The sequence below is a fragment of the Nasonia vitripennis genome, chromosome 1 (genome assembly GCF_009193385.2).
Source record: "Nasonia vitripennis strain AsymCx chromosome 1, Nvit_psr_1.1, whole genome shotgun sequence".
NCBI lineage: Eukaryota > Metazoa > Arthropoda > Insecta > Hymenoptera > Pteromalidae > Nasonia > Nasonia vitripennis.
Window position 1 is genome coordinate 20,162,559 of NC_045757.1, and position 13,864 is coordinate 20,176,422.

General features: G+C 43.3%; 1 protein-coding gene across 6 annotated transcripts in view; it reads right to left on the reverse strand.

Annotated features, from left to right (window-relative positions):
• Positions 1 to 3,944: 3,944 nt before the first annotated feature.
• LOC100117267 (zinc finger protein 768) overlaps positions 3,945 to 13,864 on the reverse strand; it is a 62,759-nt gene continuing 52,839 nt past the window's right edge. For 5 of the 6 annotated variants that reach the window (XM_016988931.3, XM_003427734.5, XM_016988930.3 and 2 more), the window contains one exon: positions 3,945 to 11,554. In XM_016988931.3, coding sequence (XP_016844420.1) covers positions 9,794 to 11,455 — 1,662 coding nt within the window. In that variant the 5' untranslated portion in view covers positions 11,456 to 11,554 and the 3' untranslated portion in view covers positions 3,945 to 9,793. Of the gene's footprint in view, positions 11,555 to 11,753; positions 11,866 to 13,864 lie in introns of those variants that run through there. The other variant, XM_008214700.4, reaches the window with a different exon arrangement.

The window sequence follows — 13,864 nt, forward strand, 5'->3', positions numbered from 1 at the left end:
AGGAAAGGAAGAGACGCGGAAAAGCACGGGGCTATAACTTATTTCGTGATGCACGTGCGTCGGCGTGGAGAACCTGCCGCTCGTATCCTATACGAGAGATCCGGCTCCGATAAAGAGGATCGGCGGAGAAACCTTCGGAGATCCAGGAAAATCGGGAGGGAGACAGAAAAGAGTTGAGACGAGATGAAATATAGTGGTGGTCGAACGTGCGGAGAGTGTCTTAAAAATGGTCGGATGGTATCTGTTACGCGCGCGTGTGTGTGTTTGATAATAAATTATAATGGTTTTGTGTCTTCATTAGCACGAGCCCGACATAAGCCCACTTTTCGTGTTTAAAAAAAAAATGAGATGGGGCGTGATACGGTCGCAAAAGTATCGAGATATGTCGTCATGTCGAGAACTCTAGACTCATCTATGAACTGAGATCGCAAGACTAATTTGCGAGACAATCGACACGCCAACCATATACATGACGTTAATTCACTCAATGATAGTTTTCAAAACAATTCGACAGTATAGTCTGTTATATTGGCTTCTTTTAGAGTATTTTCTAGAATAGGATCGATCATTTGCTGTTTTACGAATAACCTTTGGAATGTCTGAAAATGGGTTGAAAGGCAATATTTTATTGTTAATAAACGAAACGAAGTGCCGGAGAAGCCACCAGCACATGAAGAACTCTTTTTAAAACGAGCTGTATTAATATTTCTTGAGTGTATCCTGGTTTTGGGCCAATGTTTGACCGACATTTTTACATGAAATCGACCTATTTGAAGATATGAAATCCAGTTATCTCGATTTTGGCGAAAGTGGAGCAATGTGATATTTTAGTTATCGGTCACAGAATCTTGAGAAAAAAGCAGTCGCACAGTCGACTAAAGTGACTATAACATGAGCGGCTCAGCCAGTACGCTTAACAAAATACAGTATTGGCATAGGTATGGACCACCACATATATGCAATGTACAGACCTTATAGTGTCAGGGAAATAAGAAATAGGCTACGCGCCACCTATCTTCGCTAGCCAGAGACTTAGCCAGAAAGTTCTAGCGATGAGGCAATGGACAGTCCAAAACTGTCTTATAATTGCACGGTTATAGGTACTAATAAACTTATGTACAAAAAGCTGCTATGAATAAGTACTAATAGGCGAGTTCAGAGGAAAAAATATTCAGAATCATCAGCAAATCGAAAAAATGCTGAAAAATTAATAAGCCCGATGAGTAAGTCAAGATGAAGAGCATCAAGCGACGAGAAAAAGTCCAAAAAAACAACGACGGTGACTAGAGGCAAACGCGTTCGATAAATCGTCGCTCTCGGGACGACGAGGAGCATACGCAAGCGGCATATACGTGCCCACGCGAGAGATGACGGATAAGCTCGAGCGGATAAAAAAGGAAAATTTAAGGGACAAAAAGACTCCGGCGCAGGGGACACACATAGTTTCTTCAAGCGCTGACCGGTACACAGTGCAGGCGGTGAAAAATTCACGCCGCGATTTGTCGCGAGGATTAAATCGTTCGCCGTCGCTCGATGGAATGCGCGAGTTTTTTCCTCCTTCGATGTATACAGGTATATGGCTCCATATATACTATTCGGAATGAATATTACATCAGCGCGTGTTTGCGCGGGATCGATTCTGCAGCCGAGCGCGCGAGCGCGCGAGAAGCCGAGATGGATATGTACCGCGAAGGTATATATATATATATATATATATATATATATATATATATATATATATATATATATATATATATATAGAGAGAGAGAGAGAGAGAGAGAGAGAGATGGTGGACGCGAGTTATTTATCAAGCTTTCAATCTCCGCGTTGACACATTTGTCGAATCTCCCTTTTGCGCGCGGGGCATCGTATCGGAGGATAAATTATTCGATGGAGCTTTTTAATTCGTTATATCTTCGTGAGTAATTGGTCGCTTTCGAATGTCCCATTACAATAATAGAGTTTCATTATTCAGCGGGATGTGTACAGTATGCTGCATTTTCATTCATCGGTTGAATAATATAAGCCGTTTATTGACGTTTAAATAATATAAAATAACACGATGCGTGACTTCCAACTTGATTGCCCGTAGTTAAAATATTGGGAGAGTGAAAAAATACTCGAGAGCGTCGAGCCCTCCGCGAAAATAGCACACGTTACCTCTCACACAACAACAATAAACGACGAAGGTGGTCGAGCAGCAGCAGCAGCAGCCTCCCGCAGTCAGCTCTTTTTCTGTCTTTCCCTCCGCTGACCAGCTCATCACGTCCTCCGGGCGCACCGCGAGAGAGAGAGAGAGAGATAAGGCCGCGCGCAGATATATCTCCCGACGTGCAGCGCTCTTGCCTCTCCCCCTCTCACGAAGATAAGCGCATCTTGGGAAAGCAGCGTGTGTAGACGCGAGGCATGTTGTTGCCATTGCGAGCATCATCATCATCGAGTGCCACGAGCGCATACTGACACGTTCGCGTAATTACGCGGGCATGAGATATGCACGCGTATTGTGTATGCAGGAGTGGCTGATGCTGCGACGCGCCTGAACAGTAGCGGAGGTGGATTGTAGCCTGTATGTGTGTGTGTGACGATTTTGTAAAACGAGATTGGGGAATCCTGTCACGCGATAGCCGAAGGAATTTTATATTGCACACACGCCGTTCGATATAGAGCGAGTGTGTCACGAGTGCCATCTCGCGCGGCAGCGTAATATTGCTCACTGCACACACCCGATCGGCCACCAGTATGAATCATCGCCGAGTTATTTTTCATCATCCTCGATGAAAATAGTGTAATTGTGCTGTAAACAATGGGAATCAATCACATCCGAGTAGTGATGCAAATCTGAATTTCTCAGCAGCGGCGCATTATTATACTCCCGCGAGATTATCTCGTATCTTGCCATCGCTCGAATTGGAGGTGGATACAGCTCGACGGCACGGGTCGAAAGGTGAGAGGCGAACGCCGCGGCAAGTAGTTGCAGGTAGGAGGAGGTTCGTACCTTATCGAGTTAGTCAATCGTCTATATCTGACTGAGATGTAGGAAGATTATTTTCAGATCGTGTGCGAATGCTCTCTGCACCGCGCACCGGTGAGCGCCGATGACTGTGTGAGTAGAGCAAATTACCGGTAATTTGCCTTAGAGAGGCTTTTTCATAATGCAAAGTGCACAGACCGCGTCTAGCTCAGATGTGATTTGCCATAATTGATGATATTCTTAAATCGATTCGATGCTTTTTCTTTTACCATTAAATCACTGTATTGTAACCGAAGCTTTCCAGCGAGGAGAAGAAAAAATAAAACTAACTCGGCCTTCGATCCGCGTTGCCTTTTCAGTTCTTCAAAGGACGATTCTCGTCAAATCGCGGGCAATAAAATTGATTGAAATTTTCAAGCGTTTTGGAACGTTAATATGCTTTTTGATCGCGAAGGCGCGCGCGACTCCTCCATGAATTAACCACTTGGAAAGGAAATCGATCGTAATAAATCTTTACTTTCAGCGGATAATTTCTGGGACAGTTCACGGAATTTCAAACGACGAGCTTGCCGAGAATTCAATCGACTTTTCAATGCCCCAATATGACGTTACCAGCAAGTTACCGGCCTGGGAGTCGCCAAAAAGTTCACGATACTCCAGACTTTTATGTAGTTTTTAGTATATAAGTTTGGCTTTTTAATTAGACTTCATTTCGACGAGTATACTGTATTTGATTTCACAGCATTCGCGGCAAAGCACAGTACACGAAACTTTAATTAATTTAAACGTCTCCCTTGTCGAGTTTTGAATTCAACCTCCAACTTTGATGTTCATTAAAGTGCATCGATCCAAATTCAGTTTAAGTATAGTGCAATAACAAATTAAAGTACCGCACATGTAACTTTTGGAAACTGAAATAATAATGGCATTATAAAAGTAACGAAGATGAGTAATGAAAGAGACGTATCGCAGTTTTTTAAAATTATATATATTTGCAATATTCATTCCCTTTGGGAAATGTAATACATTTATCTGTTTATTTATACCTCATGGGATAGAACAGGTAAACAAACGTCAACTCTCTTGTAAGAGAGACATCGTTTTACAAGAAACATCATATGTTATTATTTTTCAGCGTTTTACGCATATACGGTATATTATAGTCTAGTTTGTATGTCGCAAAGGAAGAAAGTTAATGCATCTTTAGAAAGGAAGGCTGGAAGAAAGTGATATTGCCAATTCCCGCTTCAACTTTGTGCTAAACTTGTATATAGATTATGGACTAAATTATAAGTAACTTTATGGAAATTTATTTTCCGTAAGTAATATATAGTCTTCAACAAATAGTCAATCCTTCATTTTGATGTTTTTTTTTACTACATAATACGAAGGAACGTTTATTTTTCTAACTCCTGATCAGAAAACTCGTGACTCGACGTCCAATGTTTCTACCCGATACCTGCTATTTCCGAGTAAATCTAACGGTAAAAGTAATTGACACTACGTTTGCTATCATCTCACTTTTTCTGTCTAAAATTTGTCTAATTCCAATAGTATAGACACAGATTGAACGATTTAATCCAAGTTCTAAAATCCTCTATGTTTTCATTCTAAATATGATGGATATCCTACTACTGAAATTCAAGAAGGCTCCCTTGGAACCAAAAACATGAAGCGGAAACTTTCAGTATCAGTTCCTCTCTCTCTCTCTCTTTCTCTCTCACTCGCAAAGAATTCCGTTTCCCTCTCGTTTATTATGCTTATACTCTCGCTTCTCTCGCAGGCAAACAGCGCTTTATACACACCGCATCTACATATGTATCTACAACCACATGCGCGTATGTATGTACACCGACATCCTTTTTGGAAGTTTTGGTGCGTTTACCCCGCGAGCATTTTATTCCGAAATAAATGAGCTGCCCGCGTTTTTACACCTTCTCTCTATACTCCCTCTTTCGGAATGTTCAAATGACGCGCGCAAACGCTCGACTGTCTCCCTTGCTTTATTGTCGATGATCAGTGGGTTTCAAATCGAGTAACGGTACAAGATATTTTGTAATAAACGGTTTTAACGTATGTATATTATATGCTTTTAGCTTTTTTAGTGCAGCTTTCCGCTTGCCATTGTGTGCACAATGTTGTAGGAGAGACTGAGCTTGTAATTGACCCTTAAACCGGGCGCTGCGCTGCGCTTGATTTCGAAAATGGGACACCATCCTCGGGAGAATGTGTTTGGGATGCGAACGTAGCATTCGAAGAAACGTACTTTCGAGATTTACCAAGAGAGCGTTTTTATTTTGTAGTCTACCCTAAACGTTTTTTTCGAACTTCTGCTTTCTCAAAATTACAAAAACATTTGATGACATGGCATCCGTCTTATAAATATTGCTAAGGGCAATTATTTTCTTTCGACATATTGAACAATTGAGCAAACAACGTTACATATATCCAATCAATCACGTTATGAATTTGTTTACATATTTTCCGTTTTGGTAATAATAAGGACAAAGCGTTAAAGTATATCTTCTATCATTGAAGGTAACGTGCTTCTCAGTCTTTCCTACATTATACAGCCTATGTACAACGTGACTTCAATTTCAGTATACACAGATACAGCGAATAATTTAATATATAGTTTCTTAAAAACGACAGAAGCTCGAGTTCGAGTAGTAGGTGTCCAAACGTTGTTTGAATCACGAAGAAGATTCTATATTTGTATTAGACACGTATATTTCTATATTGACTAGGTTTCTTTAATCATTCTTTTTTAAATGGTTACCATTTCCATCATCATCTCATCGATCTATGTATGCAATTGTGTTATACACATTTATCAACAACAAAATGATATGTCCCAAGCGACGGTTCGATGCACCACGTAAGTCCATAATTCGTCATTGTTCAAGGCACGATGTTTCCTTTCCTCGTACATTTTTCTACGTGTAAAGCCAAAATAAATCGATCGTAACTAAATATTAAATGAAGTGGGCATGTGGATGGATGGTGTATGGTGGCGAAACGATAAATAAATAAAATTCAAATAAACAGAAGTTCGTTTAAAAAAATTATATTTTTCAATTCTGGCACATGTTGTAAAAAAACAACATAATTTTTCTTTTATAAATAAACTTACACATTGTAGTCAATATTAATAATTTACAAAGGCATTCGTATCTTCGCTCTCATCTCTCGAGAAATGGCATATGTATTTTTTTGTCTTTCCTCTCATCGACGCCAGTCTCTCTCTCTCTCTCTGTCCACCTTTTCGCAGCAGCTTCGCACTGACTCACGCGCAACGACTTCGAAGTGCATTATTTCATGCGAAGGTTAAGGGAGGAACTTAATATCACGACGAAAAAACGACGTAAATGCATTAACACACAATTTTTTCATTCATTAATTACAAAAAAAGAGTTAACCATGACTCATGCGCGCCGCTGCGAGCTGCGAGGGAAAAAAGAGAGTCAGACTGGCCGTCGACGACAGATTTTACAGTATCGTTTTATTTAATAGTAATCGTAATAATAATAGAAAATAGTAATGATGATCCGTTGGAGGATTAAATGGATGGGCTGCACAAGGTATATTCTTCGGGATGCGGTTTGATTTATAAACGGGATAACAAAATAAATAATAGAAGCATACAACATTGATTAATAACGTTACTAAATAATAATAATAATGATAATATAATAATTGTAATAATAATTAATAATAGTAATAACTAATAATGAAAATAGTAATGATTACGTCACGAAACGTATTCATGGCTAAGTATCGAGATGATAATTACAAAAAAAAACGGATTGTCTGTCACGCTAATCGTTAACTGCTTTATATTCCGCTCGCATGTGTCTCGCATCGTAACTTGTTGAATTCTTCATCTTTTTTGCTCGTTTCGTGAGGGATCGAGGATCGATTGAGAAATATTACAGAAGAAACCTTACAGAATAATAATATTTATACCACAAAACGTCAAATTTAAAAAAGAAAAAACTCAGTTCAAGCGCGCATACTCAACACATCCTCGAGCCTTTTATGATATAATTATAAACACAGCGTAATTTTGCAAACAAAAAACGATATAATTCACAATAATAATAATAATAATAATAATAATAATAATAATAATAATAATAAAGGAAAAACTTGTACAATAAGCGTTCTCGGTATTTCGCTCTCGAATCACACTGTCGGTCGTGTTTCGCTGGCTTTAATCCTCGTTAACGAGTTACGGTGCACTGATGCTGGGATATATAGAAGGGGCAAGTAAAGTGGCAAGCATTTTTTATTTCCATTATTTTACAAAGAGAGAAAGAGCGGAAGTAAGTACTCGGTAAATAAAACAAGCTCTTCTTACCACCTTTGTTTCCTATACTTAAAGAGTCCTCCTTAAAAATCTATCACTCGGCGTCTCTTAAACACTTAGTTAAGGTACGTACTAGAAAAACATTTCTGTACAAAAATATACAGATAGAGATTCGACTCGCTCCCGCGCAATATTAACCAATTGTGTGGTCTTCTTCGATATTAGAAGAGCTCACAACTTTTCTCTATATATAACGACGTCACTGGTTCTGCGGAAACTTTGAGTATACTCGCGGCATTGTTCAACATTTTGTTTTTGTTTCGTTTTCATTCTTCATCATCATTTGTTATCATTATTATAATAATTATGGAACACGCACATCTTACGACGGAGAGGTGGGACACAGTAGTGGTGAAAAGATTACTTTTCATTTCACAGTTAGAAGATCGTTAAGGTCCTTTGGACGCCCTTTGAGGTTTTGTTTTACTTTTGCTTGGTCCGCGGTTACAAATTTTTGTCATGCGTCTCTCGTGGATTTCATCTTCTTTTCATTTACGCTTACGTGGTCATGGCCTGCCTTGACCGAACTACCTAACAAACTTTTTCTTCTATATGATAGGGATTTTTCATAATTTTTTTTTCTGCACTTTTATCGTTTTCTAAATAGGTAACCTTGCTCACTGAATAATTTCGCAAATCCTCTTTTCCGCATCTCCTAATATTGGTATAATAGAGCAACGACAACCTTAAAGTACTAATATTACAAAAAAGTAACTTTCACTCATTAACAAACGCTCGGTCTCTTGAAGTGATTTTTTAAATTGTGTTAGCACAATTTTTTGTTCATTTCGCAGGTACATGTTTTCTCGCAAAGAATAGTTTCGTAAAAGAAAGCAACTTTCAAGTATCGAACTTACGATAAAAAAAGATTTTTTTTAATTTTTACAAAAAAGTAAATAGTATTTATAATAATAATATATCAATAAATAATTTTCAACGTGCATTCGCATTTTTTGTTGCCGAACGCCGGTTAAAAGGCAAACAAATAAATAAATTTTTTAGCGTTTTGAATTTTTCCCCATTAGAGAGCGGCCACTCGCGTACTTAAGTCTTCCAGGTTCATCAAAAGTGAATCGACAGAAAAACGTCTGGAAGAAGACGACATTACACGTTTTTATCGCGCGTGCGTGTATATATATATATATATATATATATATATATATATATATATATATGTGTGTTGTTACATTATATATAAATGACAATCGGAGAGTTGTGGTTAGGTTAGTTCGCCTATAGACTGACCTTCAAAATTTGGCACATAATGGATACTTTCGCGAGATCCGCGATAGGTAGGACTGCGCGCTTCTTTGTGTGTGTCTGCATACGTATATCTTTATACACGTATAATATATAAGTATGTGTATGTATACGTGTGTGTGGAAGGCAAACAGCAGAGAAATGTAACAACGAGTATACAGCGAAGGTGTTTCCCAAGTATCTCGCGAAGCTTCACAAATATTTACATTTCTTGAATTAACACTAAGCCTTTAAGCACCGTTTTTTTACTTTTCACCTTTTCACTTGAGCGGAAATGCCTTTTGCTCTTGCGCAACTTAAATTTAAGTTTTTGCTGTTTTTAGAGAGCTTGACCCTCGTTTTTATAAAGAAATAAGCTACATAAGAAACAACCTACGCGAGTTTTCTACTCTATACGTCAATATAATAATTTCGCAAATTTGCCAATTTAAAATTGCCAATTTTCCTTTTTTGTTTCTTCGTCGATTAAACCTATGTTTCACTCAGTTTCTCGTATGTTTATATAAATAGTATAAAATTCAAAAAATCTAATAAAAGCTTCGACACCCTGTCGAATAATTCCACCTTTTTATTTTGTTCGAAAGGTTACTTTTTATTATTTTCCACAAACGTGTTGATAGAGCGTCACAAAGATCTTTGCCCCATCGGAAGAGCAATCTGTCTTTACAACTAAATAACGCACGTCTTGAAAGAGAAAAAAGTCTACTCGTCTCCTCTCTCTCTCAACGAAATGGCATAGAAGTGAAAAAAAAAACGAACGATAGTCGTGAAGAAACAACGAGTACAAAATAGCAATAGTAATAATGATAATAATGTAGAGAGCAAAAACAAAAACCATTCAGAGAGACAGACTCGTAGGCGTACAGAGATGCGATAATACTGATCGACGCTGCTTCCACGCTGTGTGTGCATGTGTGTACACACGAGTCCGGACCGCGGAAATTCCGGGACCTTCGCGTAAAAAGTATCTCGTGTTCGCAAACTCCTCGCTGCTCAGCCGTCAATCTTGTTCGCAATAAAACCGCGCTCGTCGTCGCGTTGCCCCGCTTCAATCTCGCGCGTATCCGTCGGCGATTCGATCGTGCGGAGACCACAACCAACGTCGTCGTCAGCGACGAGAAAAGAACGTTCTCGATCTTGAAAATTACAGCAGCTGGGACCTCTTTCTAGCGGATCATCCCGCGGGTAAGCGTCATTCGGTCTTGATCATCGGCGACTGCTGCCCGTTGCTGTAGCCGGTCGGGCTCTCGGGCATTTCAGACTTGGCGTCCTGCTGTCGGCCCATCGAGCTGTCGGAGTACTTGCTGTGAATCCTCATGTGCCTGGTGATCATGTCCCTTCGGCAGGCGGCGTAGATGCACTGCGGACACTTGTACGGCTTCTCGCCGGTGTGGGTGCGCTGGTGGGTGCTCAAGTGATCCGACCTGCTGAAGACCTGCCCGCAGGTCTTGCAGGTGTAGGGCTTGTCCCCGGTGTGCAGCCGCGTGTGCCTCGTGAGCATGTCCGACCTGGCGAAGCTGCGATTGCAGACGTTGCAGAGGTAGGCTTTGGCCGTGGAGTCCTGGGTGCCGTGGCGCCGATGCCGCGAGGCCATGTGCTTGGCCAACCGATCGTGAAGGCTGAACATCTGTCCGCAGACCGGGCACACGTAGGCCATGTCCGCGCCCGGCGGCATCTCCTCCACCACCGGTGAGACCTCCAGGTTGTACCGGATGGCCACGCTCTCCTTCGTCGTGGGCGAAGCCACGTCACCCCGTACCACCGGCACGCTCACCGAGCCCCGGGACATGAGACCCGGAGGCAGGAGCTGCAGTGCCGGCGGCCTGGCCATGCTCACGGCCGGGAGATTCTTCATGGACAGGTCGAGGGGCGAGTCCTGGGGACTGGACGTCGTGTCGGACTCGAGGGAGCCGCTGCGCGGTAGGTTTCCGATCAGCGACGATATGGAGATCGAGGAGGGCGGCCTCTGGCTCTGGTGCGTCTGCTGCTGATCCCAGCTGGGCTCGTCGGAGTCCGAATGACTTCGGTTCCGACTCAGGTTGGGCAGGTACTTGGTATGAAGGTAGTGCTCGAAGCTGAAGCTAGATGGCGAGACCGGCGTCGCGAGGGGCGTGAAGCTCAACGGCGTTAACGGCGTCAGAGGCGTCAGCGGAGTCAGCGGCGAGGTGGGCGAGGGCATCATGATGGGCGAGGACGAGCAGTGCATGCAGCTGCAGCCCGAGTAGAGTGGCGGTGGTACGTGACTGTTGCTGCCGTTGTGGTTGTGGTGGTTGTTACGGTGCTCGTGCTGGTGGTTGTGATTGTGATGGTTGTTGTTCTTGTGACTGTGGTTCCGGTGCTTGGTGGGCGGCTCGTCCTCATGGGAGTCGAGTCTGGAGTTGGGTCCGTTGGGCGTCGTCGTCTCGTCCTTGGACCTGACGGAGGGCATGAAGCCACTACTGAGCGGCCCGGGGCTCTCTACGTTCGACCTGGACGACGACCTGGGAGAGGAGCCGAAGACGTCCTCGTCCTCACCTTCGGATGGCAACGTGCTGTTGCTGTCGTACCTCGCGTTGGCCTGGCTGCTGCTAGTGCTGTTGGCGTTGGGAGTCGCGACGCTGGGGGCGCTGTTGGAGTACTTGGCCGTTTCGCTGGGCGAGCCGCCGCGGTGCTGCAGGATGTCGACGACCTGGGAGAGGCACTTGCGCTTCCTGGTCTGGGACGAGCTCGACGAGCTAGAGAGGCTGCGGTGGTGGTGGTTGCGGTTGGCCGTTGCCGCCAGAGTGTTGTTGTTGGTGCAGGAGGGTGGGGGCGGCTTCGCCGGGCCGGGTGGCGCTGCGGCGGCGTCCTCCACGGCGCTCTCGGCCATCGTCATCGAGGTAGCGCGGCACCCGCCGCCTGGGCCCCCTATGACGCCGCCTGCTGCTCCTCCTCTCTCCGCCTCGGCTACCACCGTACTGCCGGCTGCTTCCTCCTGAAATCACAAGAGCAAAGGTAAAGGTTAAAATCTTCGCTGGTAGACAATAATTTGAAAATATTTTTAAAAAGCACGTTGTACAAGCAACGAATATCGCGAGCCGATATAACCTCTACGCGATGTGCGAATACAGATTGCTTTACAGGCTGATTCGTCTCGCGCGAGAGAAAAAGTAGGAAAGTCATAAAACTCTTACGAAGTTGATTGCATCGAGAAGAAAGTAAAACTTTGCAAGCGCGTGTCGATCCATCATCGAGACTCGTGCCGCGGGCGAAGGCTAAACTTTACGTGCGATAGCGAGGAAAAACAAAGTGAACTAATGTCGTGGTGTAGCGCAGTTCACCCACCCACGGCGAATCAGCGAAATAAAGGAGCGACGAATCGGACGGTTACGTGTCTTAATGTCGGATCTCGCGTGTACCGATTTGACTCCTTCATTACGCGACGTACAAAAATCGCAACTCTATACTCTAAATACCGTTATTTTTCAAACGTTCATTCAAAAGACTCATTGAAAAACAATCAGGTAACCTAAAAAATAAGTTTTCGCGCAACGTTTCCGGGAAAATTCATTCGATGTCCAATTGTGAAACCCGCGAAGTGACTAACAGAAATTCAAATTGCAGTGGAGGGCAAAGAACGCGAAATTAATTAGTGCAAAATGAGACGTATTGCAATGCGTATGCGAGCACTGATTCAGTTTTAATCAATACACGCGGAGAGACATTTTTGCCGCCGATATGACACAGACGGAAATTGAAATTGCGAAACAGCCGCGGATTTTCGTTATCAATTTAAACTGCTTGTTATTGGTTTTAAACGAGTGGAAAAACTGAGGGGAAAAATAGACGCGCGAGCTGAGCGAGGCATTGTTATAAATCAACGTTTGAAGTAATATGATTTTTAAATAATTAATCGATAACGCGATGCATTATTTATAACCGCAGCGGAGAGTGCAGCTGTATAATTAACTGATAACAAAGTCATTTAATAATTCATCTGTCTGACGGCGCGTTCGAAAAATCGCTTCTGTCCCGCGCGCTGATCGCTGGGCTCCGGTGTTCGACACGCGCGCAGAATTCGCCGACCCGTCGGTACGCAGTCTAAACTAGTCCTTTGCACTTTTACGCCGCGCCATGTCCATTTATTATTCATTTCAGTCTGTCAATGAGCGCCCGCGAAAAGAACATTGGAAAGGAAACGGCACGTGAGCTGCTGCAGGTGCCGATAAAAACGCAAATACGATACGAGGTAAAAAGACAGTCTCGAAACGCGGCATTAACGCCTTTCAATAATATATTCTGCGTAATCTTATTAATTTCATCAACGATATCGGCGTCCCCCAGAAGACAAATTTTCGTACAAACAAAAAACCACCGATCGCACCTCCATCAATCAGTTCCCTTACGAAATGCTGCTTGACGCTGTGCGAACAGAAAAAGTAAATCCGGCCAACTGTAACAACGCGAAACGATCAAAAAAAGAGCGCCGAATCAAGTCGCGCGCACACGTGTCCAATCGCTTTATAATCCGCGGCGCATACGTGGGAGGCACGTGTGCCGGGGCTTACGTGCACGCGCTCGGCAATTTCCTCCTGTACCTGTGCTCACTGCGCGGCTACCGTACACGCCGGCATTACGAGATCATTGGAGCAGTTAATGAGCGCTCGCCGGTTATTAGACGGAGAGAGAAACAGAAACTATCCGGAGGAAACGCGAGCGAGCGATGCTTTATGGCCGGAAATTGCGGTGAGGTGCGAGTTAAAAAATGCGCGCGTTTTTTCAACTCGGTGGTATATCCATTCGAGAGCTACGCAGAGAGAGAGAGAGAGAGAGAGAGAGAGAGAGAGAGAGAGAGAGAGAGAGAGAGAGAGAGCGAGAGAGAGAGAGAGAGGAAAGTCGAGGTGGGATTGAATTTCTTCTAATGCCCGAGCGTATTCGTAGGTATATACACGCCGATTGATCTGCAGTAGCGAATATTCACTCCGCGTGCGGGAATATGGGGCGAAAGTCCGTTTGGTGGATGCTTGTAAGCCGAGACGGCATAAATAGCTCTCGCGCGACTGCAGGAGTTTCTATGGGAGTGTCGCTGTTGTTCTTTTTCCATGCTTTGCTCTCCGGCGAAATTATATGAGCGCAGAGAGGAGCTATATAGTGTTACCGTTTCGCTGCGAGCGATGATAAATACGTCGGGCGACGGAGAGAGGCCGCGGAAAAAATCGTAAACTGTGTTTCGGTCTCCTGTTACGCCGAGGGAGGGAGCGTTAACATTCACTTTGTATTTCAATGGAGTTTTTACGCCGAATCG